This window comes from Schistocerca piceifrons, chromosome X, assembly GCF_021461385.2.
Source record: "Schistocerca piceifrons isolate TAMUIC-IGC-003096 chromosome X, iqSchPice1.1, whole genome shotgun sequence".
In the NCBI taxonomy this organism is placed as follows: domain Eukaryota; kingdom Metazoa; phylum Arthropoda; class Insecta; order Orthoptera; family Acrididae; genus Schistocerca; species Schistocerca piceifrons.
The window spans coordinates 747868399-747895378 of NC_060149.1; the positions used below are offsets into that span (position 1 = coordinate 747868399).

At 36.8% G+C, this 26980-nt stretch overlaps 1 protein-coding gene across 1 annotated transcript in view; it reads left to right on the forward strand.

The window, feature by feature from the left end:
* Positions 1-2022: 2022 nt before the first annotated feature.
* The window catches only part of LOC124721328 (F-actin-capping protein subunit alpha), a 42788-nt gene continuing 17830 nt past the window's right edge, over positions 2023-26980 (forward strand). The window contains 5 exon segments of the mRNA XM_047246241.1: positions 2023-2238; positions 6253-6316; positions 18735-18786; positions 23010-23181; positions 24709-24887. Of these exon segments, the coding sequence (XP_047102197.1) occupies positions 2197-2238; positions 6253-6316; positions 18735-18786; positions 23010-23181; positions 24709-24887 (509 nt within the window). The 5' untranslated portion in view covers positions 2023-2196.

Sequence of the window (26980 nt, forward strand, 5' to 3'; positions counted from 1 at the left end):
AACAAAAGCATTTATTATGTGCATTGACTGGGATAAAACCGAATCCGTAAAAGATTGTTAGAAATAAACAATACCAACCATCTCATTGGTTGCCCCGTGATTTTATAAACAGGGATGTTTCAAGCATTTTTTACCACCATTTAGATAATAAATTATTTTGGTAGTGTTGGTTTCAATATCATCTCATTCAGGGGTAATAATCTCAGAAAGACTGCGAACCACTGATCCAACCAAACAATTTCATCATTGTGAGCAATTCTAGCATCTGTCTTAAAGTCAGTTTTGTTACATGTCTTAAAAAATTCTTGATGTTTAGGTTGATACAAACTATTTTCATAAAGATATAAATGACTGATTTTATACCAGTTTAAATATCCTGGAGCTAAAATATAGTTAGCAATCATTAGAGCTGTTTTTCCGCATCATCTTAGACTAATAGCTCTAAGTCGTATTGAGATTAATAGAAGTATACTACACTTACTTTCTGACTACTTCCGTGGAAGTCTTATATTTGGTTTCATACTCATTTTCACTTAATTACCTGAAATTTTTATTTATAAATGAGTAGACTGTTTGTGTTTGAGTGGCTCTGAGAAAAAGATTGACTGTCCCATTAACAGGTGATTTCAAAAACGTCACATTAATTACTATCGAATGTATGATGGAAAATTTAATAAAAAGCTTATTGCTAACTATGCTTCATAACTTTTTGAATTCATAACAATAAAGAAAGGGAACACCCTCAACTTCAGCTGATGCCTAAGCCTAGGCCGAAACTGGTCATCTTAATAAAGTACCATAGCGATCTAGGCTGTTTTTTTCATTGATTATATATTAAATTAAGTGATCCTTATGTTAATGCTATTTTTCATTGATTTCACTAGAAACTGGAAAACTTCTTGGCTGATGATACATATTAGTGTGGTAATAAAATGGAAATACCGTGTGCCTAAGGCCTCCCGTCGGGTTAACCGTTCGCCTCGTGCAAGTCTTGCAAGTTGACGCCACTTCGGCGACTTGCGTGTCGATGGGGATGAAATGATGGTGATAAGGACAACACAACACCCAGTCCCTGAGCGGAGAAAATCTCAGACACAGCCGGGAATCGAACCCAAAGAACTTGAACTGGGACATCACTGAAGGAAGTTGATATTAGTTACAAAAAATCGTAGTCGTCATTTTTATAGCGCATGTACTTCGTGTTTTCTTTCACTAAAATTACCCGTAATACAGCCAAAGTTTTCAATAAGCACACCGTGCCCCTGTCTATTAACAATAATCACAAATGCAATAAGATTCAAAAGGTATTCGTTTACTCGGCATTTGTTCTTCGATTTCGGATCTGTCACACAACAACAACAGCTGTGATGGAAGTATCTGGTAGCTGTTAGCAAATCGAATATCTGGAACGCTGAATTTAGGTGTGAGTGGTTCAGCGAATAAGGAGTACTGGAAATGACGCAACATTTCGATGATTTGTGCCGAATACTGTAGCCCAGTATGCTACAGTCGATTAATGCGAGAGTAAATAGCGAACGACAAGAGATGGTTAGCATTTTAAAAACGATTTCGCAACTGCTTGAAAAGAAATATTTCATTTCCTCTATTCCTTTGGACTTACTTTTCAGAGAGGGATACATATTGTCAACGTAGTAGAAACATAGCAAAATCGCTGGAAATAGTTTTGATATTTACACTTATATTTAACTTCAGTTTACATGTACCTCGGAAAATTATTACTGCATCAAGGCAACACATTGCGTTTTACTTTGTCTGGTTACTAAGGTCTACTATTTGAATGTAACCGTCTAAAACACACGTGAGCAATAATTTGGTTCGTCTGTTGATATTTATAGCAGTTAATAACTATCGAATCGGAGGGCGTGGTTAACAGCTTACAACAGAATGATTCCAGGAAGTAGTAGCTTCTGTGTGAGTCACTTGTAATCTCATGTCGAAATTTTACGACTGTCACCGGCTCACAAGCATCAACTCTGGTGGGCAAAGTAGTTGGTACATTGTACCGGTAGATGTCGACGTAGTCGTAATTCGTGTTGTGGCAGGGAGTTGTAGCTTTAAATATTATTTACATATTTTGTTTCTTTTTTTTGTGTGTCTTCGTTATTTTCCAAGCTGTTGTTAGTGACGCGTTGGAAATCAGAAAAACTACGTGGATATTTTCGTATTTTGGAGGAGATGGCAGCAGATGGAGATGAACTAATATCAGACCAAGAGAAGGTTTGTAGCTGAAAGTTGTTTCCAAATGAATTGAACTTATTTCGGGACAAAGAAATATAGTGCTGCCCTGTACTTCGGTGTGGTTCCTCTGAATTATGTTCTATTGTCGTCCGGTATCGCCAGTGATGCCGTCGTAGGTTCCGCTCTTCATTGACGAATGATTTTCATTTTACGAAGTTGTCTTGATGTCTGGTTTTACAGACATATGATTCAATTTTCCTTAGTCTCATCGACTAACATACTGTTCCTGAAAGCATGTAACGATTTTTTTTTTTCCTTCAGTGCGAACAGCAGTGCCCAACTTCAGTGACCTAAATGTCAATGTGATCATGCCCTAACATCCAGATGACTTAACTGATGAAAAATGACATATTAATTTGGAACATGATGGTTTCGTTGTGAAACGAACCTATTACTGTTTTGTTAACGCACTGTTTGTAGTAACACACTGAAAGCACAGTTGGGCGGTGCCGCTATGTTCCGCCTCCATTTATCAGCACCAGATTTCCGTGCTCCATACCACGGTTCGTGTTAGCAATTGCAGCCAAATATGTATTATGGTATTTTCACCCAGGAGATATGAACCAAACGATATAGTACATTGTGCTAATTGATACTACCACACTGTAGCGTATTCCAAATATTAAATTGAGCAGTTTGTTTGCGTCAAATGATACATTTAGTTGCAGCTCCAGTCATTTAGACAAAAACCTTTCAAATTAGGATAAAAATATGCCCAGGCACAGAGACTAAGTATTGAATATTCTAGTTGAGATGAATGTAATTAACGTAGTTATCTGCTTTGCTTGACAGGCAAAAGCTGTTAATAACTGCTTCTTAACTCTTGCATATTATTCATGCCGATTTCCGAGTGCATAAGTACAGTACAGATCTTTGAGATGATGGGTTTAGTAAATTAGGCTTACAGCATTTAATTCTTCCTCATTTGAACGTGTTTAAATTGTTTTAGAAGCTTCGTCACAGTTGCTTTGTTGACATACTAGACCGTGCACAGTAGCAACAAGCAACCTTTACTGCTGAACATTTTGCCTTATTGTACACTCAGATTATAATTTCATGAACAAAATTGTTTTTTATCATCCATTTAACTTTTTGTATATTCCTTACTCAGTGTGATAGATGCATGTGAATTTCAATGTCATTGTAAAATAATGAAAAGGGCCTACATAAAATTAGATCATGTTAGTAAAATAGCATAGTGAAGTACTGCATCCTGTACATATGATTAAAGGGCGTGTTGCATCATCGTGATACAGAACCTTAAAGAAATTCTCTCGTTCAAAATTTCCAGTCTAATATATGTCTTCCAGACTCAAAAATCCCAAAATTCTGGATGTGTCAAACTTTACATGTCTTTCAAAAAATGTGACTAATGTTTATTTTTGTTTTGCAGCCAGTTTTTTAGAAAACAACAAACATCGGCCTGACCTACCAGATATTGCTGATGGAAATATGATCAACTGTCACTTTATTCATATTACAAATGAAACATTCTTAAAAACACACACACACACACACACACACACACACACACACACACACTTACTCACTCACTCTGAGGTTGGGAGGGGGAATACTATAAGCTGTTATATTCTGTAGCAGCTTAAATGGATTGTTTTACTCAATATGTGAGGACATGTTATGTAACTTCCAAAAAAGTCGTGCAGTGTATGGGGGAGATGGTAATATGTAGGAACAGGTGAATTTTCAGAGCCTGCATGTGCAGTGTCGTTGCAGTTGCGCATCATATCTGCTATTTTCAACCATAAAACATGTTATTTTCAGCATCTCCATAATTGTAGGAGTATTTAAGTCATATTTGTTAGGCTTACATTACAATAAACCAAACTGGCTTTATCTCCATGCTTTCTGAGAAACATTGGCCATCCCCTTGCTAATTTTTCACGTTGTTTGTTCTTGAAATATTTGATGTTGTGTGAAAATCTGCTGAATTGTATCAAGGAATGCAAATAATGAAATGTTTAGTGTTTTCACTGCCAAAATTATTGAGGCTCTAGGAGTGTCTGGGGACATTTTGTTATACAAATGCAATGTCAATTGAAAGAAGTTAAATTTCTAAAGCAAATTTTTCACGGTAGGTGGTGTGATCTCATGAGATGTAAAATGCATGCCATTTCATGCTCTTAACCATGTTTGATTGACTCTGCAGCTATTTTCTTCTGCACCTGTGATGCTAGACTGTCACATCGAGGATCTGGAGTTTGAACCTAAGTACTATTAAAGAATTTACTTTGCTGTGAGATCTGGAATGCAGCCCACCCAGACATGAGGACAGTTAAGGACCTACTTAAACTAAAAGTAGAAACTCTGGTTTTGAATAATAAGGTAGAGAGGGTGGTAGTTAGACCACATGCCATTCCATTACTGTTACCCAGCAACAAACAGTAGTAGGATTTCAGACATATTTCCTATAGGGTAATAACGTCACAGATTTTACTGTTAAGTGATTATCTCATTGGGTCTTACGGTAGTCAATAAAGTATACCCTCAACAGAAATAGTTTCTTATATTGTAGTTTTATCTTTCAAGTGTAAAACAAACTGTTAAAAAACAGCAAAACTAAACCGAAATAGTATGTTACTTGCTCCAACTAAATTAGGCAAGATCAATAAGATGCTATAAGTGGTATGATATGTTTGTTTGTATTTAATAATACATAATTTCTTAGTTAGTTCCTTTGTGATGTGTGTACTGTAGTTTGTCTAATACATATTAAGATTTCAAGAAATGGGATAGTGACCCCAAAACAATACATTGATGTTTTTTCCTTTAACGTTTTAAATGAATTCAAATGAAGACAGACTTCAGTGTGGTCATAACAAGCAGTTATTCCTCAATTTGTCCCCATAAGGCACTAGTGCAATTCAGACCCAACACAGTGGGATCAGTCTCTCCCTAAAGAGAAATACACCCACTGTTTAAAATTTACAAAAACATATGCAACCTGGCATACAAAGCGTATCTGAACACTTTCCTGAGGAAGTGCATTGCAAACTGTCATTGATGATTTGAGAGATTGAATTGGTGCATTTACTTATTTACACAGTTTGAGGTACAATACATTTAAAGGTAAGTTGTTAGGAAAAAGTAGTTTCCATGACATTTTCCTATAAATTAAAAAAAAAAAAATGCACCTTGGTACCAGTTTCACTGTATTATGAAATTAGTGTGTCCTGGCATATTAAAACTGTGTGGTTGATCATGACTCAAACCTGTGATATTTGCCCTTTTGTGGCAAATGCTACATCAACTAGCAATCCAAGCATATCTCATGGCCAGCCCTTACAACCTCACTTTTGCCAGTTCCTTGGGGCAGTGGTGGCAGGTCATGGGTTGTGGTCTCATAGTTCAGTCGATACAGCACTTGCCTGAGAAACCCTGGACTCGCATTCGGGAGGACGATGGTTCAATCCCGCGTCCGGCCATCTTGATTTAGGTTTTCCGTGATTTCCGTAAATTGCTCCAGGTAAATGCCGGGATGGTTCCTTTCAAAGGGTATGGCCAACTTCCTTCCCCATCCTTCCCTAATCTGATGGTCTTGCTGTCTGGTCTCCTCCCCCAAAACAACCCCAACCCTTGCCTGAGATAGGCACAGGTCCCAGTTTTGAGTTGTGGTCGAGCACAAAGTTTCAGTGTGCCAGGAAGTGTTTCATATTCGCATACTCTACGCTGCATATTAAAATTCATTTCAGTATGAAATTTAGTTCAGAATAATAATGCATGTTGATAAGACAACAGTTTAACTGATTACCAGTTTTGACTCTTGCCGAGGGCAATCTTCATATAAGTAGTAGTTGCAAAAATAGTCCAGACGTTCTTAATTTGTCTTAAAAAATAAGCAAATAATAGTAGCATGGAATTTATTCTAAAAATGTAAATATAAAATTGTTATTTGCATATTCATTACTACATTTAGCAAAATAATTAATTTTAACCAGAGTTTTGTTATGACAGTCATTATTCCTCTTTCAGGTTCGCATAGTTTCCGATTTTATTCTGCATTCACCACCAGGAGAATTCAATGAAGTGTTCAATGGTAAGCTTGCACCAAGTTTTTTAAATGTTACATAAAGTTCTATAATGTAATATTTTTGTGACATTTTTTGGGCATATTTATCGAGAAGTGTTAACTTTGTGAAAATAACAATTGCTTGCCTGCTTGCAACTGTAATAGGGACTGAAAAATGTAACATCTCATTCTGATGAGAGACATTTATTGTTAGGAAATAGTCGTACAACAAATGATTGCAGTAACTGCCATGTGTATTGTGACTTAGTTGATAGCTCTAAGTCTTCCATGAAGTTTGCTGATAAACTTGCAGCAGACTACTCATCATATCTGTTTTTCTGTGGAAGAAGATTCCAGGATAAGAAAATTATACTATGTCTTATTGCCTATGTAATTTTTTTGTTGTCTGTGAGGAACTGCCATTAACAGAGCATACAACAATAAAATCAGTAAGTAGTGGACTTTACTTCATAAAATAATGCCTAGCTGTGACACCTAAGCTTACGAGGACAACCCTTCATCAAAAATCAGAGGGGGTTTAACAGCAATGACCCACTTCCATTCTGCAAACTCTTGTTGCATGCAACACCAGAAGGTACCTCATTTATGTGATGCACTGTTGACATATGCAAGTGGAAAAATAACAGTGCAGTGCTGAAGCAGTGGTCTCACATCAGTTTGGTACTAGTGTCATATTTGACGATTCGTATATTACCACAATCTGAGAACCACAAGTACCTAATGTAGCCTGCTTTATATATAATACAATATTGCAGAAATTAAAAAAAAAAAAAAAAAAAAAAAAAACCAAGCTCACATGTTGGACCGAAAGCCATACTATGTAATGGGTATTTGTTAGGAGCAAGTGCACCCAGAGCCTTTTGTGGGGAAATCTCAAAAGTATGTAATTATTTAAAGGGAAACTAAAATGCCCCACTCTGCATCCCAGATGCCAAAGGGGGGGGGGGGGGGGGGGGGCGGGGGACACGACCACGACACTACACATAATATTATATTACAAGTATAGGCTGAGTTGCAGGCCTGTATGACCACCGCCAACTGCCCTATGGTCAACCATGTCGGCATGTAAATAGCCTCGTCAAGTCAAGAACATTTCTCATTCACCTTCCCATTTCATTGACGGCAGATTTGAATATCGCTACTTACATGGCTTGCAACTTGCAAGAATGCTTGACCTTGGGTCTCGTTGGTGATCTGTCTACTATTAATCAAGCTCCTGTATGGATTCTGATTTAATTGAAATTGTATTGGTGCTGTGTTTATGTGTAATGGCTTCATTTTCCATACAATTTTTTTGGCTTGGAAACTTTGGTCTATACAATATATTAACATTCCCTCTTGTCTATTTATCTTTTGGAAAGATAGATACCACACAAAGTTGGAGCTGGATTTCAAATCAATGTCACAAGAAAATGCAAGGAAAATGATGAACAAGAACTGGTGTACTCGACAAAAACAACAAAGTTAGAAATTGCTGCAGAGCCTGAACTGACCATAAAAAGGAACTATATGTGCTCAAAGAAACAAGCAAAATTAGTTGCTACAGAAGAATGAAAGAAGTGCCTGAACAAGTTGAGTGATGAATTCAGAGAGGATGTAAATGGAAATAAGAAAATGCTTCTTGTATATGGGATGATGAAAAATAGGAAAAGAGATAAGAAACATATCAAATGATTACAGACAGGAATGGAAGTCTTATCATCGATGACAGTAAGACTAAAATAGCTTTGTTGTCTTACATTGATCAGTTGTTTAGTGTAAATTGTATGTGACATGCACAAGAAGACAGCCAGGAGAAAAGTGAGGTGATGGTCATAGAAAAACTCTGGGCCACCAATAGAACATAGTGAAATGGAGAGGAAACAGCTACTTCGAAAGACTCTGGAATGGGGTAATCAAAGTAAACCTGCACTAGTTGTGAGAATACAAGACAAAATAACATATGGACATCCGTGATGAATGACTGCTAACAAGCTACCAAGATTAATATAGAATTTGAAACTCGGACACAAAAGAGTAAAAGGACAACCATGACTCAGGTGAAAGGATATGGGGAAATCGGCCACTGTCCAGGGAGAACAAACTTGGAGCAGGATCAGAGAAGTTTATAAAGGACCGTGATTGATAGAGAAGCCTCATTCACAGACCCATTGAATAAGATGGAATGACACGGGATATGATGAATGTATTTCGCTGTAGTCACACAAAAAGCATGACTAGGTTTAATATTTCATACCAAATGAAGTAGCTGCTACCCTTACTCAACAAGTGAAATGTGAAATTTTGGTATGCATCGCATTCACATCATACACTAGGTGCAAACTAAATAGGTAGTGCGCTTGCTAAAATACTGCCCTCTTATTCAGGAGGGTGGGGACTTGTGCTCTGTCTGTCCATCCTGACCTGATCCTTGCACAAACAAATTATTGCATTGTACTAAAAACAAAAATTTTGTGAATGTTGTTGGAAATTGTCTTTATTTCATAGCATTATTACTTAAATTAAATTTTCATATTTCTGGCAATTATGGTGAAGATGATCATAGAGACGTAGGATGTCATTTTGGTAGACAGTGCTCCATGTGTTGCAGAGATGCATCCGATCTTGTTGGTAAAACAGACTGGAGCGCATGCTGCCCTGTCATTTACCTGTAAATACCCAATGGGTGACAGGTTGGGGGATTTGATGAACATCTTGGAGACCTCTTTGGGTGCTGTGAGATGTATGTGCACAGGCAATGCCCTACCGAAAGAACACACGTCACTAGTGTTGAAAAAGTGGTATAACGGGTTGGTTGATTACACAGTGTTCAGTGTCCTCCCAAAAACACGAGAGGCTAGGACTCTCCACACCATAGTTCAGGTTGGTCCTGTGTAGTTTAATCCAATCTCATAGTTGGTCAATGGGTGGTTTTACTCTCACAAATGACTAATACTATTTCCCCAGTACAATCTGGCTTCTTTACTAAACACAACTTTACATCATTCATTCCTCCTCTTGTCTGATGCCATGATCGTGGAGTGTAAGTGAAAAACCAGGTAATTCCCATGTTTATAATCTAATTTCCATCAAACTGTTTCTGATTTAGCTGACAGTCTGGATGAAGAAATTGGTCTTAATTTGTATTGTGTTTGTGGTATGATCAACAATGACAGCTCATGTGACACTGCATTCAAGGTATAAATCTGTATTCACTTGCTGCCTGGAGCTGTAATATTTTATACTTGCACTGATAGGGCCCTGTAATTCAGTTAAGTGCACATATTGTGCTCGCTAACACTGTCCTGGTATGTGTGTAATGTTACTAATGCAGTATAGTGCTTGAAACAACAAACCACCCAAATTAATTAAGTGTCACATTTTTATGGGTGTACTTTTTCCATGTATGAATTAACATGACTGTACATACGTGTAAAATAATGTACAATTTTTTTTACAGAGGAAAATCTTTACTTTGATTCGTTGCTTTGGGATAAAATGGTATGCATTGCATTTATTTGGATTCTAATTTCTTGCCAATGTACTTTGGGACGGGATATTCTGTTGTTTTTAATCATAGAAAAGGCCCTCCATTGGGTAGAATACTGGCTGTTACGTCTCCAGTAGAAACTTGCAACATGTTGGAAGTTAAATGTCCTTGTAATAGAGAAAATGTTGTCAGGTTTATATGCTAACTGCACTTGTAACCAAGCAATGTGGCACAGTGATTAGGATGCTGGACCAACATTCGGGCGGATGATGGTTCAAACCTACATCCGGCCATCCCAATTTGGGTTTTCTGTGATTTCCCTAAATCAGTTCAGGCAAATGCTGGTGTGTTTCCTTTGAAAGGGTACAGCTGACTTCCTTCCCTATCCTCCCCTAATCTAATAGGATTGACCTACTGTTTGGTCCCCTCCCCCAGCCACATTTTCATGCTATTTTGATTGATAAATTTCGTGTGTAGTCAAAAAAAGAGTAGTGCCTGTATGGAGTCGGTATGTTCTGCCCTTCCCATGCCAAAGTTATAACCCAGCATACAAGAATAAACTCGTCTACACACTTCGTCACTTTGGTTCCTAGTTAAGTGTGTGTGATCTGCAAAATTTGAGTTCGTACTTGTACATCTCAACATGTAGGAAAGGATGATGTCATTGAAAGAAATAAAATATCATTGGCAGAATTCATATATGGGGCAGCTTAACTGCACATTCAAATAGCACCATTATCTGAAAAGACAAAGTTGGTAAAAAATGCATGAAAACTAACATTAGTACAATAATCAAATCATCTAAACAAAAATGGTGATGTAACCTATGTAGCAAAAGATAAATTAATAAATAAAGAGAGAAGTGTGTACGGGAGTTAAGATATGAGAGGATTAACTGAGAAAGGGGGCGTGATGAATTGAGCCTGTCTTTTGTAGAGATTGAACATCTGAGGTAATGGAATGTCTAGCATGTGTAACAGAGCAGAAAATAGTAGTGTTTTCTCAGCAAGATGGTGTTGTTGAGTAATACTGGATTTTGTTATTTTACATATTTGCTTATAAGTAAATGTAGTCAGTGAATAATAATGTTTACATTTTAGCTGTGGTCAACTTTAGTTTCAAGATCCTTCCTTCCAGATTCCAGTATCCACAAAGAATATTACTCTACCTCTCTCCATTATAGACCCTCAATTAACACACAAGTTTTGTTGTTTCTTGTGTGAAACAGAAAGGTATAATGTAGAAGATCTCGAAGTATCTTATTAACTCACTCTATGACACTTTTGTGAGAAATCTTTAAACCATCTGTTGCATGAATAACATAATTCTGAGGAACTGTGTCACAAAATTGAATTTACTTGCCCACTATCTTCCCAAATCAATAAATTGCCTTGTACTTTTTTAAATTTGTGGCCTTTCAGTTTATCATCTGCTTCTTGGTATTGTGTTCATGGTGTGTAACCACCTCGGACTGTTTCATTTGAAAATCACATACCTACTTAATGAGTCAACATACTCAGACATCATGCGCATCAGAATGTACCTGCATGTTGACATGTTCAATGAGGGGGAAGAATTGTGTATCCCAGTAACTCCGTGCACTAATCTACCTGGATTTACAGCTCCTAATATTGCCTGACAGACCTTTGCTCTAGGGTACTTCACTTTAAGGTTGATCGTAACTGTTGGTCTAATATCTCCCACCTCCTCCCAAATTCCCCTGTTCTCCCTTTCTCAAGTGTCTGTTCACTCTCATCATTAGTGTGTGATGTTCAGTGTACACAGCATTGAAGTTGGAACTCTATGCCAAGCAGAATTATTCCAGTATAAATCTCCAAAATGATAAGAAGCTAAAAGCTAAGTATGTCAATTGTTGAGGTGTGGTAGTGTTTTCACCATATATTGATATATGGAGATACATATATTCACATATGAACTTTGTTATTAATATCCTTTCCAATTCAAATATAATAGCAAAGTGCATAGCTACTGCACTTGAGGATGGTCTTCACTATTCTGGGTTAAATTTGACTTCAGCACAGAAAGGGGTGAATTAAAATATTTGGCCATTTACCAAATAGCATTAAAAGTCTGGCAGAGAGCCAGCCATCATTTAAAAATAAATTAAAAGAATTTCTGAATGACGGTTCGTTTTACACAGTGATATGCAGTAGGAAAAAAAGAGGAGGTGGTTACATAGTGGAATGAAAACTTATATTAAACTGACATGTTCCACATCATCATGAAATGTTGTGTTCATGATTTATGGAACAAGTATTAATGTAGTGTAATGCAAATAAAAAGGTTTTGCAGTAAATGTGTATCTATATTTGTCTGTCTCTATTGGACTTTTAGTAGTTACTCAGTTCATAAATTACTTATTGCGTCAAAGCATCTGTTGTTAATTCGCAGTAACACATACCTAAAAAATAACATGGTAGTTAGAGCTAATGAATGACATTATATATGAGAATTAGCGTAATGTTTTTCATGATGCATTTTGTCTACTTGCCACCTGTGTAACTTCTGATATTTATTGGCACTGTTGCAACCACCACCACCAATATGGTATAATAGAAACGGGTGCCAATCCATCACCATTACTGCCAAAATATCCTGCTGTGTTCACCAAACTAATTGTGATTTGAACTAGTGCTGAGAAAGCTGTGTGGCTGGAATAAAAAACCCCACCTAATCCTAACTTGTGTTTCAGATTTTACTAATTTTTTTAGTGTCTGGAGTGTATGGACTGCTCTGTATAGTACAGAAAGTATCTTTTATTAGCCAAACACTTTGCTTAGATAAATTAGTATGCACTATGAAATATGTCTTTTTGACAGTTATTGACTCAAGTGAAATTGTAGCATATATGACTTAACCAGCAAAGTTGCTTGTTGTCATTTTAATTGGGTACTCTATCAGTTGCCAAAGTCAATAAATTATGTTTGTAATTACAATCTATTCTGGGTAAGAAATTACTTACTTAGAAGAAAAGAAAATAGAGAAGATATTCAGAGGTGCACATATCGGCATTTACTTCCAGAAACTCATCTGTGCCTGGAAGGAAGCAAAAGTGCAATTTACAACAGATTGAAATGTCAATATGTATTGAATTTGACAGCTAAAATTTGGGAATAAAGCTATGAAATTAGCACCATTATTGGTTACTTGAATGCACAATTAAGTATCATGGAAAGTGGTTGTGTGTGTAAGCTGCCATGAATGTAACTGTAATGTGCTATGATAACAGTGTGCCATGGTATAAAATATTAATTTTTGTACCAATGCAAATGACAATTTTTATAGTCAAATTCATGTAATGGTGCAATGTGTTGCTAGTTAATAAATTAAGAAAGTTACACATGTTTCTAAAATTAGCTTATACAGTCAGTGAACTTCTACAGTGGTTATCTCCTGGTGTGCACTTAGAGGGTACTGCACTGCAAACACTCCATCGGGAGTGTCAGCATGTACATGGAATTACGTCACAATAATAAATAATCTTAATTCAACAGAAAATATTTCATTCAGTAAATAAACTGTCACCCCAAACCAGTGAAAGTAATCTGTTAAAAAAAGCAGATAATTTTATATATATTGACTTGTATGTATACAATATCAGAGTTACAAATTACCAGGTAATGACTCACTAACATAGAATACAATAAATGTTGTTCTAATTTTATTGTTGCCACAATAATGAAAAGTGGTTTAATACACAGAAAGATGTAAACAATCATTCAATAACATTTTTATGAAGGAAGTATTGTTTTACTTCAAGGACAGAATAGTTTAAAAAAGGTCTGTCTGAAAACTTTGAATGAATAATTAAGATAATGGGTCACAGATAACACATCAGCAATTGGGGGGAGGGGAGGTATATTTACCAGGCACAATTATTCAATTGATGTGAGATTTTGTTTGATGTTAGTCAACCACAGAACTATTCAAACCACTACACTTTGTAAGAGCTTGTGCCATGAGCCTTTAACTTTCTTTATAAATTATAGTGTTTATTGTAGGAACTAATGTTTACAAATAACTGGAATAATGTCAGTTGATGTGAATGTGTTTTGGGCAACTTTCATACCATCAGTAACAAGGACTATTTATGGGCAGGATTGACACCATGAACTTAAAATTTAAGATAAGTTTTGCACCCTTGTATTATTACTATTCATTTACTACAATTTGTGTGACTGTGTGCTTTTGCCATAGGATGAGTGGTGAGTCATGTGCAAGTCAGTTAATATTCACTATAGCATATAGTGTTGCATAATGAATGAAAAAAAATGTGAGGCACAGCCCACTGATAATAAATTCTAAGCCAGTGAGTAGTGCTTCCATGAGTCAAAATGATGTCAAAATGTTTGTATGTACTTTGAAGAAGAGCTGTAATAGGAAAGAGGTCACGCTTATTGTCCACAGTTTGCTACTGATAATTTATATATGTGGTCAAAAAGTTGTCTCCTTCCAGAAACCAATGTAAATAGGGTAAATCCTTTTTCTAACACATGTATCTCTGTTTGGGTAGATTCTATAATGAGTCGACATCTACATTTATACTCCGCAAGTCACCCAACGGTGTGTGGCGAAGGGCACTTTACATGCCACTGTCATTACCTCCCTTTCCTGTCCCTAATGTTGTTCCCAAGACCAGTCAAAATTTGTAACTTCTAGGGCTCATGTTTTGTGACTCGGATTTTAAAATCAAGATAGAACATTGGATTCTTATATCAAGATAGAACATTGGATTCTTATTAAAAAGAAATGAAATTCATATTTTTCCTCTTACACTTATTTTAGGCATTGGAGTAAAGCAATGGCAAATTTCTCTCCCAGTCCTAAGCTTGTTGGCTCAGTTTTCTCCCCCCCCCCCCCCCCCTCCCCCTCTGTGCCATCTCAACATTGCACTAAGAAGCAAATAAAGAAAAATGCACACAGTAAGCTACTGATTTAGAGTAAAATAAATGAGACTGGGCACGTGAATTTGAGATAAAATGGGTCAATGGAAAAGGCCATGAATTAGTTTGCCAGAAAGTCGTAAATGGGTGAATTAGTTTGCATAAGGAAAGTGAAATTTTGGAAGCATTTACAGTTCCACACACTGAAGTACCTGGAGCAAAATTTATCATATGCTCCCTCCTGTGACTGTGCAGTACTTATAACTGGGAGTTCATTGTCTCCATATTTCCGTCATGTAAGTAATGTGGTATATCATAAGTGGCCAGAGTCACTGCTAACATTTGCCTCCCAATAAGCATAATAAATATGCTGACCAGAAGCTGCCTGAAAAATGTAAATTCATGTTGTATATTTGGGATACATTTTGTGTGTTAATGACGAACATAAAAACGTGTGTATACTTACAAGCTTCTTTTTAATGAGACACAGGAAAAGTATCCTTGGTGAAACTGAAGCATGTGCAGTGAAAGCCAAAAATATAAATCCCATATTCAGAAGCCATTTTAAGAGGATAATCAGTTTCATTTTGTTACTTAATAAAGATTGCTGCACAAATATAGGTTATATAAGGATAAAGATGAGAAAGTGCACATTACAGTTCCACTCAGAAACAACAGGAAAATGTGTCCATCTGACATTCCTTCACATACGCTTGTTGAGAAAAAAATCCTAGAGGCATTGAACATTAACAGTTACGTTTCATGGGCAACAATGGCATTCTGTGAGCAAGAGTAACAAGATTATCGGTATCCGCACTTTATACAGCTTTTTCTGCCTTATAAAGTGAAAATTACTTTTGGATGCTTTTGTTTATAGATGAGCATAATTCTGGCTATGTTGCTTGTGATACCTAAATATCTGAAGCAAATGAATGCTTCCAAAAAAATGTAAATAAATACAACACTAAAAAAAAGAGAATGTTTTAACTCTTGTTACTAGACTAATATGCGATTTAGTACCAGAATGGAGTGCACCACTGCTGAAGATTTGTTTCACAGTCGAAAGATTGTGTCTCATTCCAAGGAAAGTCAGTATGGTAGAGATTTGAAAAATTCTGTAGGAAAATATAGTTTTTGTCCAACTGGAAATTTTGTCATTTGCTAATGAAGAGTTAGATTATGAGAGGTTTTGCTGGCCTCGCCACAGCAGTTTATCGAACATCAGTGGTGTTAATCAATATTCCCTTGGATTTTGCAGCTGAAGTTTTTTAATAGTGTGTTGTTATTACCTATTGAACACAAACTTTATGGTGGATGTTTATGTAAATCACTTTGAAAGTGTAGGGAGCCATCACAGTCTCCTAGTTATATTGTTAGCTATGTCTGTACTTTCTCGGAGACACATTAGTTGCTTAGAGTTCCTTTTTTTTTCTGATATCAATTTTGCAACAGCTTAATAAATATTTGTCTGAGTTTGAAGCACTAGTTTATTTAGATTATGAATTGTGATAGTTTGTGAACATCAGTGATTATTTCAGAAATGCAGATTTCTTGTTCGTAGTGATATAGCATTATAGGTCTGTGTAACATGCCTCACATTTATTCCTGCATTAACCACAAGCTATTGATTTTTATATAAATTTCATAAGGCAAGTTGAAGATGTCCTTTACCCAAAGTTTGACTTGTACGTCACAGTGCTTTTGTAGTCAGGGTTCTATTGGAGGTGTTATGTCCTTGCCTTCCTACAATTTTTGAACTGACTTATCCAGATGGTTATAAAGAATGTCTGTTTAATGTGGAGATGAACCATGGTAAAACTTGGCAATTTTCGCGTATGCATATCATTGTCAGGGGTGAAAGGAACAGTGAGTGGCAAAAAAAAATTAGGACCAACTGTGGATTGAACTACAGCTTTTTTGTAGTTTGACACCCAGCAAGCTACTGAGTTAAATTTAATATCTGGATCTTTAGATTTGTTGGTTTGGTGCCACATAAAATTCCACAGTCACACCTAATGAACATTGCATTTGATTTCCCCCCCTCCTAGTTTGGTAGGCATTTTTACACTTGGCTAATCACAGCACTAGTACCATGCAACCCTACAGAGCAGTGTGGTATGCAAGTAACCTGCTTTGCTATTTAGACTCGGTAAAAGAGTTCAGTGGCACTGTGCTGAAGAGATTCATTGTTGCTTATCAGTATCAATGGAAATGTCTGAACAAACAAGATTAGCAAGTATTGGACATGTTTGGCCAGAACTGTGATTCTTCATCCAGTGAGCACAAGGAAATACTGTTTATTTGTAGAGGAACTTTCTTCTGTTGCAGCTCATAGTTCTGTTAGAATTGATAGAAGAGTGAAATACCAGAAGACTGGCTACTTCAAGCAAATGGTAGATGCTGGAATGCAAGTTTGGTGATTTCACATCTTGGATTAGGTGCTGAGTTCCATACGCATTTTTCACATTTTGCCAGAACTGTGCGACACTGAGAATTTGAAGCATTTTCATTTTGAAAGATAGCATCTTTGCTAAGAAACATCATTTGCATCATATGATGCACTTGGTCTCCAAAAATTTTTACACAAGCTTCAGCATAGTGGATCCTTTAAGAGTAACAATAGGAACAGTGGTACTGGCTAAAATTGTGTCCCACAGCTTTCTAATGTCACATGAATATTCAAGACCAGGAAGTTTAATCTAATCATTTTCTGTTTTGCCACTGTCAGAGGTGTAGCAGAGAGCAGTTCCATCTAATTAGTGAAGTTCTACTAACAGGAGATATGGACCTTTTTTTTTTGCATATTGTGTTGAGCAAGAACCAAGATTATAACTGATATGTACAGTAAACAAATGTTTAAAAGTGTAACGTAATTAGAATTTTTGTAGATCGTACACTAATATATTCAGTGCACTTCCACTTTTATTTCTGATTGTTTGTTTGGACTCTTGCTTATCACCTTCTATAATTTTCATTCTTTTCTAAAAAAAATGTACTTACAGTTGAATTTATCACAAAGGTAATGGTGTTTTTTAGTCGTCAGTCGTCTGACTTGCTTGATGTGACCTGCCATTAATTCCTCTCCCCTTCATCTAAAGGGTAACACTTGCACAATATGACCTCAGTTATTTGTTGAATATATTCCAATCTCTGTATTCCCCTAAAGTTCTTATTCTCCACAGCTCAATTTAGTACCTGGAAGTTATTCCCTGATGTCTTACACATGTTCTGTCCTGTCCCTTCTTCTTGTCAGTGTTTCCCTTATGTTCCTTTCTTTGCGGATTCTCCGGAGAACTTCCTCATTCTTTATCATATCAGTCCACCTAATTTTAAATATTCCTCTGCAGCACTACATCTTAAACACTTCAGTTCTTTTCTGTTCGTTTTCCCCTACTCCATGACTCACTATCACACGATGCTGTGCTCCAAACATATATTCTCAGGATTTTCTTCCTTAATTTATGGCCGATGTTTGATGCTAGTATTCTTTTTTTGGCCCTCTTTGTGCTGGTCTGCTTTTTATGTCATTGCCTGTCATGGATTTTTTGTTTCCAAGTTAGCAGAATTCTTTAATTTCATGTACTTTGTGCTCACCAATTTTGATGTTACACTTCTCGCTGTTCTTATTTCTGCTACTTCATTACATTCATCTTTGTTTAGTTTACTCTTGATCTATATTCTGTACTTGGTAGACTGTTCATTCTGTTAAACATGTCCCTCGGTTCTTCTTCACTTTCATTGAGAATAGCAGTGTCATCAGTAAATCTTATGACTGATATTATTTCATCCTGTATTTTAATCCATTCTGGAACCTTTCTCTTCTTTCCATCATTGCTCCTTCCATGTGTTGATTAAACAGTAGGGGCAAAAGACTGCAGCCTTGTCTTGCAACGTTTTTTACTCCAAGCACTTTGTTGTTGGTCTTCCACTCTTAGTGTTTCCTTTTGGTTCTTGTAATAGTATTAAAAACATATTCAGAGATGATAAGTCAGTGTTCTTTATGTTGTGTATTAATTTGAGTTTCAGATTTATTCCGCTGTTCTTGTTTCAGATGTACGAATCCTACTGAATAATGACAATTTGCTGAAGGAGGGTGCGTCTGTGTAAGTAACAGTCATTTTGTCTTGGCAAATTGCAAATAGATGTTCCACTATATAATTGATCTTTTTTATTAATTTATGCTGGAAGTAGAAAAATTTGTCATTGGAATCCTGGGTGCTGATGCATAGTGAAATTCTGCTGTTTGCAAAAGAACAGCTTTCTTTATTGTGCAGTTGGTTGTGCTGTTAATATTGATTTGTAAAAGGTACCCATAATGACAGATCATGGAAAATGAATTTTTCCTACTTATTATTTATATATCAGGGACTACCAAGAATTCACCATGTGTGCAGAGCTCTGTCGCCTGGCTGGGCACTTACCACACCACACTGCCTAAGGAAAGTGATGCATTCAGTTGACAGTGCAGTCATGCAAGGAAGTGTTGATGTCCATCCTGCAGCTTGGTTTTTCATATTTACTATTTCTCAGCAACACAGATCACAAACAAAACTAATTTTCGATATTAATTATTTTTGGCACTCTAAATGCATAATTAAATTTTTATCTGGTACAAACTGTTGTGTTACCGACAGATGCAGACAATTTCACAGATTTTTGTCATTAAGTTTGCCACATAATCCTGATGGATCTAGTTTCATAATAAAAAAAAGTCTTTAGCCACATATTGTACAACATCTGCACCTTCATTTCCCAAGGAAAACAACTTTGAACTCCTGAACAGTTTTAAACTAAAAGAATTTGTCTTATAAACTAGGAACTAGGTTGGTGATTCTTCTGGAAAACCTGGAATTCTCAGGGAATTACATTTTACCGGGAAAAATTGAGGAAATCTCAGGAAATTTCAGGAAACTGCATTTTTAACCTAGCATTGAAAATTAATTTTATTGAGTTCTGTAAATCACAAATTTTAAAATGCTAAATATCTCAAAATAAGTTAATAATATGAATATTATTTCATATAAATTATCAGTGTTAAAAAACTGCAATTAAACTGTGCTTATAGCTGGTATACAGTTCATCTGTGAAGAAAGAAAATTCATTATTGTGGTATGCTACCATCCCCCCCCCCCCCCTGCTTCTTACTTGCCATCAATTTATCAGGACCTTCTTGACACCATCTTCCTCCTCACACCTGGAAGTCTTAGTTGTTTAAATAGCCACCTCGTAAACGGGAATAAGAGTGCAAATCACAGTTCCGTCTCCACAAGCACGGGGATACTTTCAACCGAAAAGACAAATGGCCCCTCAAACAGCTTTGAAACTGATACAAAGTTTGCAGTGTCCTCAAAATGTTTGGAAAACTGTTGTAATTCCTTCACCGCCTAAACAAATTCTTCAGAATTCGCATTTTCTGTAATGCCAGTGAGCGTAAAATATTTTTTATCAGAATTTGTTCCTTCCAAAACACAATTTTCTTTTTAAATGCATGTCTATCAAATCAGAAATAAGTTGTTTCCCACCTTCTGTTGGCTTACTGTGAGCAGCTTGTAGCAAAGTCTACTTTGAGAGAACTGCAATCCATTCGGGATGCTTTAATTTTCATTCCTGCTTTCCTTTTTCTTTCAAAAATTCAACAATATGGTTTTAAAACGAATTATTACGGGCATGCCCCTTGACGTATCCATTTTACTTTGCAGTAATTTATAAGTTTCTTTTCATCCAATTCCATCAAAAACTGTTGCAACTGACAGTGGAATAATGCCTGTTCCTTCAGAAAATTTACTATTTGTACTATGAATTTAATCACATGCTTCATGCCTGCAAATTCAGCACAAAGTGCAACTTGAAGTACGGAACAATGAATCCTGTAGAACTGGTCGATCATTGTAAGTTTTTGCCATTTCATCATCAACTGAACCTGTAAGCTATTTCTGAAGCGTGTTACTATATCATTCAGTTACAAATATGCACTATCTGTCAACTACACAACTGCATAATAGAAATTGAGAATTCTCATCCCTTTCTACTGTGATTTCCATTCATTTTTGAAAGCTTTTGACAGTAGATCGCTAGACTTGCCTAATTTTGTGCAAACAGCTGTTGGACCTGTGAATTCCTTTATACCCAGAATATATAGCAAAGGATAAACAGCACTGGCACTGCAATTCAGCTGAACTGAAGGAAGTCGTGCCAACCGATAAATGCTGCACCACACTGCTAAATGAAATGTCACACTGTACAGAGTACTTCTGAGAAGGATCAGGCAAAACGGAGATGACCAAGCCACAGACTGTATGCATGCATACAGTTTTGCATGCCATGGCTGACTCAACCATAAATGAAGAACAGAAAAAGTTTTTATTACCCTATAACTCCACTAATCTCTCAGAAACTTTGTACTCCAGGTTACATTTTTACAACTTTTTTTTCCATTTTATGTATGTATCACAGTTTTATCATTGTTTATGCAGTTGGATCCCAACAAGAGAATGTTCTCGGAGAATGTTCTCGGTTGTTCTGCTGTTTTTCCCTAATAAGGTTTTCAAAGTGTGTCTTCGAGAACAATTTACAAATTGTGATGCAGAGTTACATGGCATTTTGATGGCACTGGAGTGGATTCACAGACATCACCGTACAAGGTTACTTGTCTGTTCTTACTCGCGTAGTGCTCTACGAGCACTTCACCAAATGTATCCAGAAGTGCCAGCAGTGCCGCTGCAGGAGATAGAGCAGTGTCTACAGATACCAGTCACGCATAATTTCTTTCGGGCTCGTTTCTCCAATTGCAGTCATTTTGCAGAAACTGGGGAAAAACGTAAGGGTTTCCTCTTATGGAAATTCCGTGACATATTTGCATTTTGAAGGATCTCATGAGATGTTCCACCTTGCCATTAGATTGTGGATGTACCGCAAGTGCCATGATGTGGCGGATACCATTGTGTAAGCAAAAATCTTCAAAGCACTAAGTCAAAAATTGAGGACCATTGTCCAAAACCACTGAACAAGGTAAGAAGGCAACACACTACACATTTCATCAAAAGACAGTGAGGCCAGTTCTGACAAAGGGGCCAATTGACACAACTGGTACATACAATGAGGAATCCGTGATAAAAACGAAGCCTTAAAAGTTTCTTTGCCTGTCACCCAAAATTCAACGAAGTACTGGCAGAGCTATTCTTCATAAGCCTCCCAATCATCGTCAGTGTCATATGGCAGAGACCTGAGACAGTGGAGGCTGAACAGTTAATGTAGCCACGAGAAGGGATTGAAGTACCATCTCCGTGAATAAGTTACACAAAAAATCGGTCACTGAAGTTGAGTACATGAAAGTTGTACTTACCGCCACTTGTGTTCTGACTCTGAACACAATCATAAGAAACCAACTATTTATTAACAGGAGCTGGTACATGGTTATATAAGAAGCATTTGCTAGCCATGTCCGCTTGCTATCCGCTGTGGGCGATAGAAGCGCCAGACCAACGTTGGCGGCCTGTGGTGGAGGCCTGAAGCATCCAACTGTTGCACTACTCCAAGCGTTCATATGGACACGTGCCATGTAGTGGTGGGAGCTGTTCTGTAATGTGCGGGTTACTACAATAGCAAGTTGTAATTTTTTGTATGTAAGTGTTGTAATTTTTTATATGTAAAAGTTCTGGACAGTGCTTAGGATGTTGGCTTAACAATGTATGTCACAACGTCCTATGTAATTCACTTTTTATCACTTTGTTATGGTATATTGTTGCAACTTTAGAGCTGGATTTTAGTTTTTCTTTCTCTTTCATTACCGAAGGTGGTGAGCACAATTATCTTTTAAGGAGTTTTCTGGGAGATGGGTGGAACCAATTAACTTGATTCACATCTCTTAGGTTTTTTCTCCTGCTCTTAATTAAAAGTTGGTAAATGTAACTATTAAATATAGTATGTAGTATAGAGCCTCACTTCTATATTACAGTTTACCTATGGCCAGTTTTGGATGGCAAACATACATTATCGAGTTTCAGTTAGTGATGGTGCTACCACTTTGCCATGTGAGTGAGGCAATGAGACTGCTTTTAACTGATTGTCTGCAGCCATTTGTTTTTCTAATTACAATTGCAAATCCTTATTCTTTAAGATCCAGCATGACACTCTGTGGCCTTAGTGAAAATACAAGCAACAAGACATGGTCCAACCATACCTGATAACACACTTGTGTTTTCTCTTATTTTCATTATCATTTTAATTTGAATTGGAACTTTAGTATCAGTAATGTATTCTTCATAAAATCTGCATTAAGTATGTTGGCTTATACTGTGCTATTTTCATTCTTTCTCTCTCCTTTCAGTGCATTTGCTCATTACAACAAGGATCAGCTGACACCAGTGAAAATAGAAGGATCTGAACAGGCAGTCCTTATTACTGAACATAATGACCTTGGTTCTTCAAGATTTTATGATCCTAGATCAAGACAGAGTTTCAGATATGATCACTTGAGAAAAGAAGCATCAGACTATCAGGTAATTATATATAATTACATCCCCTCTGTTTTTCTCGTCCATCTTCCCCTACACCTTCTCCTCCACTTGTCCTTTTCTTCTCTCTATAAGTTGGAGAGCCTGTTCCCCACCACACCAGCCCACCTCCAGCAGTTATAACCTAATCACTACAACTTATTCAACTTATTGCTAACAATATTACCCTGTTTGTAACAGTGTCAGAAGATTCTTGGATAGCACCTTATTGGTTTAAGGAAATAGTGTATTGATTCAAAAACTGATAAAATATTCAGTGCATGCTTTAGAAATTAATATGAGAGAGGACTATTTTAATTATAGCTATTTGTGAGATATTTTTCTAATTACTCATAATCTCGGCCTTCATTTTCGGTATAATTATAAAACATAATGTGATTTTCTGCTGAAACACTACATTGAAGCAATGCTTTGTGGCAGAGGATGTTCCTTGAAAAGCAGTAGTGAATATTTTTTCCATGTGTGTAAGGTAAAAAAATCCAATAACGTTGTCATTAATTGTGACTAGAGTAACAGCTTGTAGAGGCATTGTAATCCATTATTTTTATCACATTGTTATGATCATGAAATGAAATTTTAGTTAAGGTGTGAATGGGGAACTGATCCACAGTTTGTGCCAAACATGATCTGAATTACATTACCTTAATTTTTGTCCAGAAAGTTAGTATGACAATACTATAACATTCCGATTACTGATAAATGGAATGTTCTCAGTCTTCTTATGAATATACCAAGCTAGGTGTTGCCAGTGGTTAGCATACTGGCCTCATATTCAGGAGGATGCTGGTTCAAATCCAAGTCTGCCCATCCTGATTTAGGTTTTCCACGACTTCCCTTAATTGATTAAGGCAAATGCTGGAATTGTTCCTCCTCCTCAACCAGTGTGAGCTTGTACTGTTTCTCCAGTGACTGTGTTGTTATTTGTCATTAAACACTAATCTTCTTCCTCTTTTGAATAAAGTGGGTGTAATTTAAGTAAAATAATAGATAAAGCAGTAATAAATCATGTAGGAAGTTGGACAAAAATTTGTTAAACTCTCTCACTGTTGTCTAATTTCTGTAAATAAAAAAGATGAAATGTGGTATACCTCAACATTGCAAAAGTAAATGCTGTACACAATATAAATCTTAGTCATTGTGGATAAAATACATATAGAAGTATTTGATCAGAGGCAAAAGCAAGTCCAACAATGTTAAAGTGCTACAGCAATTTGTATGTGAAAGTTAATAAACTACTTTAATGGGCCACAAAGTTCGTCTGTTTGAATACTATAACATGATTTCAGAAGCAGATAACACAAAAAAGTAACTTCAAAAGGAAAGATAATTTTCTTCTGTATTCTTGGAAACGTAATATGTTTAACTTCTGGCACTTTAAATGCTTTAAAACAGGAATATTGTAAGTAGCAAGCTTAAGTCTCTTCTATCATTTTTCAGGTTTTGCTGTATTCTACGATGATTATGAAACCAGTTGTAAACATTTATTAATACTTCATACTTTTACTTTTGAAGCATTGGGAACCAGATGCCGTATCTGAACCTTGGAGAGCGGCCTTGGATGCAGAGTTCAGCCACTACATTGCCAGCCATTATAAACATGGTGTATGTAGTGTTTTCGGCAAAAGTGATGGTGATGAAATTACACTCACAGCTTGTATAGAAGATCATCAGTTCCAGCCCAAAAATTACTGGTGTGTAACCATTATTTCAATTGGAATGAGGTCATGCACACAATTATGGTAGAGTAACTTACATTTTATTAGAGATGAGCGAGAATAGAAGTGATCTCGATTTATTCTGTGTTCTTAGTTTAATTAGCTTTGAGGCTGTTGTCCCCAAATCTTAAAATAGTCACATTGCTGTATGTTTCCAAATACAGCTGATGTATGAAAGTTGTCTCATATTGCACTAACCTGAATTGATCAACATCTTTGTCATTTGTACTTCCATTTTGTGTGTGTGTGTGTGTGTGTGTGGGGGGGGGGGGGGGGGGGGAGAGATAGGAGGCTGGTCAGCTCATTCTGCAGGTCTCTTCTGGAAGGACTATTTCTCGCCCCCTATATGTTGACATTGTTATTTACAAAATAAATCAGTGAAATAAAAACTGTTAATATACACGGAGCTGACAAAGGTCATGGGATAGTGATAAGCACATACACAGACGGTGGTAGTATCATGTACAAGGTATGAAAGGGCAGTGCTTTAGTGGAGCTGTAATTTGTACTCGGGCGATTTATGTGAAAAGGTTTCCGATGTGATTGTGACCGAATGGTGCGAATTAACAGACTCTGAACATGAAATGGTGGTTGGAGCTAGACACATGGGACGTTGCTTTTGAGAAGCAGTTAGGGAATTCAGTATTCTAAGAACCGCAGGATCAAAAGTCTGCTGAGAATTTCAGGCATTACCTCTCACCAAGTACAATGCAATGGCCAATGGCCTTCACTTAACAACCAAGAGCAGTGGCATTTGTGTAGAGTTGTCAGTGCTAACAGACAGTCAAAACTGTGTGAAATGACCGCAGAAATCAATGTGGGTTGTACAATGAATGTATCCATTAGGACAGTGTAGTGAAATTTGGTGTCTGTGGGTTATGGCAGCAGATGACCGACACAAGTGCCTTTGCTAACAGCACAACATTGCCGACAGCATGTCTCCTGGGCTTGTGACCAAGTTGGGCAAACCCTAGATGACTGGGAAACTGTTGCATAGTCAGATAAGTCCTTATCTCAGTTGGTAAGAGCTGATGGTAAGGTTTCAGTGTAGTGGTGGAGACCCCTTGAAGCCATGGATCCGAGTTTTGAACAAGGCACTGTGCAAGCTTGTGGTGGCAGCTCCAGAATGGTGTGGGCTGTGTTTACATGGAATGGGCTGGAGCCTCTGGTCCAACTGAACTTATCATCGACTGGAAATGGTTAGGTTCAGCTGGTTGGAGACGATTTGCAGCCATTCATGGACTTCATGTTTGCAGACAATGATGGAATTTATATCGATGTCAATGCACAATGTCACTGGGCAAAAATTATTCGCCATTGGTTTGAAGAACATTCTGGACAATTTGAGTGAATGAGTTGGCCACCCACTGAACATTTATGGGACATAATTGAGAGGTCAATTTATGCACAAAATCCTGCATGAGCAATGCTTTCCCAATTGTGGATGGCTATAGATGCAGCATGGCTAGACATTTCTGCAGGGGACTTACGACAAATTGTTGAGGCCATGCCGTGTCAAGTTGCTACACCAGGCGAAAGGAGATCCATCACAATATTAGTAGGTATGTTATGATTGCTGTTGCCTCAGTGTATGCCTGTCTCCATCTCAGTATTATTTCTTTTGAAGAAAGACTTCTTTGCACAGTTCAGTGAATACCCATATTCAGCAAGGACACTAATAACCATATTGTTATGTACCCCAATACCACCACCACCACCACCACCACCACCTACTTAATTAAACTTTTAACAAAAATATTTTGTGTAAAAATAGGTCTTGGAATGTTAATGTGCCAGTGTAATTTAAATTACTATGATGAAAGATATAAACCAGGCCAATAAAAATTACTCTCTCCAGTGTGTTTATCAGCCCTTGTATCTGAAAGTAAAAAGAGATACATCCAATTTATTTTTAGAGATGTAGAAATGGGTGAAATATTGTTTGTTATTAATTTGTGAAAGAAAATCCAGAAATGTGGTAACCAGTTGGCTGGTGTCAATATTATTGGTTGCATTTTCATAAAATGACAAAAATATTGAAACATTGTCTGAGGGATTTTAATTTTTTC